Here is a 5,541-nt window from a genome sequence, read left to right on the forward strand (position 1 = left end):
GCATAGGTTTAAGGTGAGAGGGGAAAGATTTAAAGGAATATGATGGGCAATTTTTTCACATAGAGGGTGGGGTGGGTATGTGGAACGAGCTGCCAAAGGAAGTGGGAGCAGTGGCTATAATTACAATGTTTAAAAGACATTTGGACAGATACTTGGAAGGTTTAGAGGGATATGGGTTAACCATAGGGAAGTGGGACTCATTCAAGTAGCCAACTGGATGGCACGGACACATTGGGCCAAAGGGCCTGTTTCCATGCTGTCTAACTCTATGACTCTAAGCTAAAGAGAAATGGTGATTCACAAGGTAAAGAATAAATCATAGAATTGCTGCAGTATGGAAGGAGCTCATTCAGTTCGTCGAGGTCTCATACATTCTGTGCAAGGATGATCCAGTCACCCCCATCCCCCAGCTCTTTCTCCACAGCCTTTTCATTCTTCGCCCTCAAATATCTATCCAATTCCCTTTCGAAAGCCAAAAATGAATCTGAATCAACCATCCTCTTAGACGACGAATATCAAATAAGGCATACTCATTGAGTGATAAAATTCTTTTGCGAATCAACTTTAAGTTGTGTCCTCAGGTATCCACCTTTATTTACTTTGTTTTAAAGCTTTGATGTTTCTGATGAAGTATGATAATACTTTCATTTTTCTTTGTAATAGGCTGTTGGAAGAAATGCATGGGAGGAGCTATCCTTTTGCTGGTCCTTTTCAATCACTATCTTGCCTGGTGTCATTTTCCAGCCTTCCTACCTTGTGATGGAAGCAGGACATCCAAACAGATTGACTGCAGCAACAGGCGTTTAACCTCGGTGCCAATAATCAAGTCAGAAAATGTCATCACTCTACTACTGAATAGGAATTTGCTACAAGAAGTCGATGACCAAACTTTCTCTGGTGTCCCAAACCTCCAGGAGATTGACCTGAGTATGAATTGCTGCCCAGGGAAGCTTCGCTTACCTGGTCAGCAATGCAAGTTGACCATCAAGTCCAGAACCTTCCTCCATCTTCACAAGTTAAAAGTAGTTAACCTAACTGGAAATAGTTTAACTAGTATCCCACTGCTGCCGGCAAACCTTATCAGGTTGGATCTGACACTCAACAACATCATCAATTTGCAATTTACCAATGTCTCCAATCTGGTTAATCTAGAATTTCTCAGCTTTAGTAAGAACTGCTTTTACCAAAATCCATGCAATGCATCGTTTACCTTTGATGAGGACACCTTTATGAACATGCCACATCTGCAGTCATTGGACCTGAGTTTCAATAGCATAACAGTTGTGCCTAGGGGACTCCCGGGATCCTTGACAAAACTGATCCTGTCCGAGAATAAAATTCCGCAAATTTCTTCGGAGGATTTAAAAATCTCACTAATTTGGAATACCTTTCCCTGGCATGGAACTGCCAACGGTGTGATCATGCTGCCCAGCCCTGCTTCCCTTGTAAAGACAACAAACCCATGAGTTGTCTGCGGAAGCCTTCCTCCCTCTGAACAAACTGAAGCAGCTGGTGCTCAGGGGGTAACTCTATTAAGAACTTGAGTGACACCTTATTCAGACACTGGGAGGTTTAACCTCCTTAGATCTATCCGATAACTTTCTTGCCCGTGCAATTCAAAATGCCACATTTTTTGCCAATCTGACCAATCTACAAGATCTCAACTTAATGTACAACTATGAACGATTTTAAAACTTTTGAACGCCTTGTCCTGCCCCCTTCTTTAGCAAACCTGACATCTTTGAGAAAGTTTCAGATAGATGGATATTTCTTTCACACCTTGGATAAAAGTGGCATCCACTCATTGCTCAGAATTCCCAGCATCAGCTCTGTGAACTTCCGGATGAATTTCATAAAGAAGATTGACCTCAAGCTCTTTGCAAATATGAAGTCCTTGAAATATATTGGGCCTTTCGGAAAACAAGGTGTCATTTTCACTGCAAAATTCCTGCCCACATCAGGTGAAAATGGCAGAATCAATAAAGACCTTGTTCACACCAGCGATCAAGAGTACCGGATCCCTGGAAGAAGAGGTGACTATTATCAAAGCAAAGAAAGAATCGAAGCAAGAGGAGCATCTTCCTTCTTTTCCTTTAAGAGGTGCTCTTCTTTTGGGAAGGTCTTTGACTTGTCATTCAATAATATAGCAGATATAAAACCAGAAAATTTTGAAGGACTGGAAAACATCCAGTGCCTATTATTGTCTTGCAATTACATGACACAGGCATTGGATGGCAAACAATTCAACAGACTGAAAAGCCTGAAGTATTTGGACCTTGCTCACAATAGAATAGATTTCTATTTTAGGGAGGCATTTTCTGAGATCCCAACACTCGAAGTTTTAGATCTCAGTTACAATAGTTACACTTTTCAAATGAAAGGGATGGGCCATCGTTTCGAGTTCATCAACAACATGCCCTCTATTAGATGCTTAAGTCTAGCAAATAATCAAATAGCAAAACGGGTCTCCAGTGAACTCCACAGTAACACTTTGAATGTGTTGAACTTTAGTGGAAACTTGTTGAGTGTGATGTGGGAGAGTGGGACAAATAAATACTGGAATTTTTTCCGCAACCTTCACAACTTAACAGTCCTGGATATCTCGAGGAATATGTTGAAGACAGTACCTCCAGAAGCAATGGTTCGATTTCCACCAAGTCTGACAGAACTTTACATTAACAACAATCAAATTGACTTTTTCAATTGGGATAACCTAACGGAACTGATAAACCTTCAAATTCTAGACTTAAGTCAAAATTTACTTTGTGGTTTGCCCTCAAACCATGTTACTTTCCCGAAACATTCTCCAAGCTCATCTTGCAAAACAATAAAATATCCCATCCTTCCCAGTGAGTTTTTCTCCAAGGCCAAATCAATACGTTATCTTGACTTAAGTAAGAATTATATCAAAAAATTATATGCAAATAGTTTTCCCTCTGAACTTCTGCAAAGGTTAGATGTGCTGGCTCTTGGCAACAATCCTTTTAGCTGCACCTGTGATGCTGACTGGCTTAATCATTTCATCAAAGACACCAATATTTCACTGGTACATCTCACCACCAGTTGGAAGTGTGAGTTTCCAGAATCACAACAAGGCCAGAGCATTCTTTTGATAGATCCCCTGTCCTGTCAGAAAATCCATGGGAGTATAGGCTTTATTGTGTCTTTTCTGATAACTGTAATCTTCACAGCCCTGCCAATACTGAATAAACTATTTGGTTGGGATCTTTGGTACACTTTCCATATTTGTGCTGCCAAGTTAAAAGGCAGAACGATTATTCCCTCGGAAAATCTACAATATGATGCGTTTATAGTCTTCGACACCAGTCACAAAGCTGTGGCTGACTGGGTCTATCATGAGCTCGTAGTGAACCTTGAGAAAAAAGGACAGCATAATTTCAACCTCTGCCTTGAGGAGAGAGATTGGATTCCTGGGAAGTCGTCAATAGAGAACTTGTACGATGCCATCTACCAAAGTAGGAAAACGATCTTCATACTGACAAACACTTGCTTTGTGAGCGGACAGTTGAGGCAGGCCTTCTTCATCGCACACCAGCGGCTACTAGATGACAAGGTGGATGTCATAGTCTTGGTCCTTTTGGATCAGTCTTTGCGAAAGTCAAAGTATCTTCAGTTACGTAAGAGACTGTGCAAAGCCTCTGTCTTAAGTTGGCCCCACAATCCTCACGCAGAACGCTACTTCTGGCTTAAGATGCAGAAAGTATTGACTAGAGACAACCATTTGCAATATGATCCAAATTTCAGTGAGAGTTTTTTACCTTTTGAATACAACTTACAAGCATCTTGTGGCAGAAAACATTAACTAAAGAACAAGGGCAAATTACCCGAGTAATTCCAAATTATTCTTAAATTATACCCAGGTTAATAAATCCTCACCAAGCATAGGATAAATCAATACCACTCCCTGTACACTCAGCATGGCAACAAAATAATTCATTTTCCTGTCAACTCATCTTGCCCACATTCTTCTATTTGTTTGATCACGAGATGTTGACATTGCTTGAAATGCAGGAATTTAAGGTAAGATAAGATAAGATATCTTTACTAATCACGTGTGCATCGAAACACACAGTGAGTTGCATCTTTTGTATAGTGTGTTCTGGGGGCAGCCCGCAAGTGTCGCCACGCTTCTGGTGCCAACATAGCATGCCCACAACTTCCTAACCCGTACGTCTTTGGAATGTAGGAGGAAACCGGAACACCCGGAGGAAACCGACGCAGACACAGGGAGAACGTACAAACTCCTTACATACAGTGGAGGGAATTGAACCTGGGTCGATGGCGCTGTAATAGGGTTATGCTTACCGCTACACTACTGTACCTTCAGTATGCCCAAATTGATGATTCCATTAACCGTGTCTGCATGGGTTTCCTCTGGGTGCTCCGGTTTCCTCCCACATTCCAAAGACATACGGGTTAGAAAGTTGTGGGCATGCTACGTTGGTGCCGGAAGCGTGGCGACACTCGCGGGCTGCTCCCAGCACACTATGCAAAAGATGCATTTCACTGTGTGTTTCAATGTACATGTGACTAATAAAGAAATTTTATCTAATCATTTGTGGGTCTGGAGTTATATTGGGGGGTGGGGGGGAGGCGGTGCCAAACCAGACCAGGCAAGGATGCTGCATTTCCTTTACTGAAGTCCATTAGTGAAACAATATGTAGTTTTTAAACAACGATCCAGCAGGACCAACATTCTTTTAATTTATTACTTGAATTTAAATTTTCCCAGCTTTCATTGTGGGATTTGAACTCATGACTTTGGATCTGTAGTCTGGAAGTCTGGCTGCTGGTCTAGTAACTTAACCACAATGCTAGGTTTCCCCTGCTTTAACACATAGCCCACTGCACATGGGCCAATGGTTCAACAATTCACTCTCTCTAAAGCCCCAGTGGCAACACAGAACAAGTTATGAAAATGAGAAAATGAATTTTGTTAGAAATATAATCACAGCAACAAAACCAGAAGAGAGAATATATTGAAGAATGGAAAGGAGATTGAGAGAGAAGGCACATTTGCAAGTATACTATTCAAAATGCATTAGTTTTAAAATGATTTTCATGTTAATTTTGAATTGTAAATTCAATATTAAATTTTTGAAGTTACTATTTGTGAATCAATTTGCAATGCTTCAGTTTCCTACAAATAGTCAGATCTCGACAATAAGGTCTTCTCACCTACACACTGGAGTTCTATTGACATGGAGGCAATGATGCTGTCAGTAACTCAAATTATAAAAACAATAGTCTTACCAAGGTACAGTGAAAAACTTGTCTTGCATACCAATCGTACAGATCAATTCATTACACAATGCAGTTACATTGGGTTAGTACAGAGTGCATTGAGGTAGTATGGATTGCATTGATATAGTACAGGTAAAAATAATAACAGTACAGAGTAAAGAGTCACAGCTAAAACTGCACTGTGTAATGAATTGACCTGTACGATTGGTATGCAAGACAAGTTTTTCACTGTACCTCGGTACAAGTGACAATAATAAACCAATACCAACATTAATT

At 40.6% G+C, this 5,541-nt stretch overlaps 1 protein-coding gene across 1 annotated transcript; it reads left to right on the top strand.

The window, feature by feature from the left end:
- Positions 1 to 289: 289 nt before the first annotated feature.
- LOC127571301 (toll-like receptor 7) lies at positions 290 to 3,823 on the top strand. Its single transcript, XM_052017573.1, has 3 exons — positions 290 to 304; positions 915 to 1,022; positions 2,120 to 3,823. The coding sequence occupies exons 1-3, from the start codon at positions 290 to 292 to the stop codon at positions 3,821 to 3,823; spliced, it is 1,827 nt and encodes a 608-aa protein (XP_051873533.1).
- The last annotated feature ends 1,718 nt before the right edge of the window (positions 3,824 to 5,541 follow it).

This window comes from Pristis pectinata, chromosome 6 (assembly GCF_009764475.1).
Source record: "Pristis pectinata isolate sPriPec2 chromosome 6, sPriPec2.1.pri, whole genome shotgun sequence".
Taxonomy (NCBI): domain Eukaryota; kingdom Metazoa; phylum Chordata; class Chondrichthyes; order Rhinopristiformes; family Pristidae; genus Pristis; species Pristis pectinata.

Excerpts from the sequence above, each read along its gene's own strand:
- LOC127571301 (XM_052017573.1), top strand. Across the intron at positions 1,023-2,119 it reads TCCATCTTCACAAGTTAAAA|GTCTTTGACTTGTCATTCAA; the intron begins GTAGTTAACCTA and ends TCTTTTGGGAAG.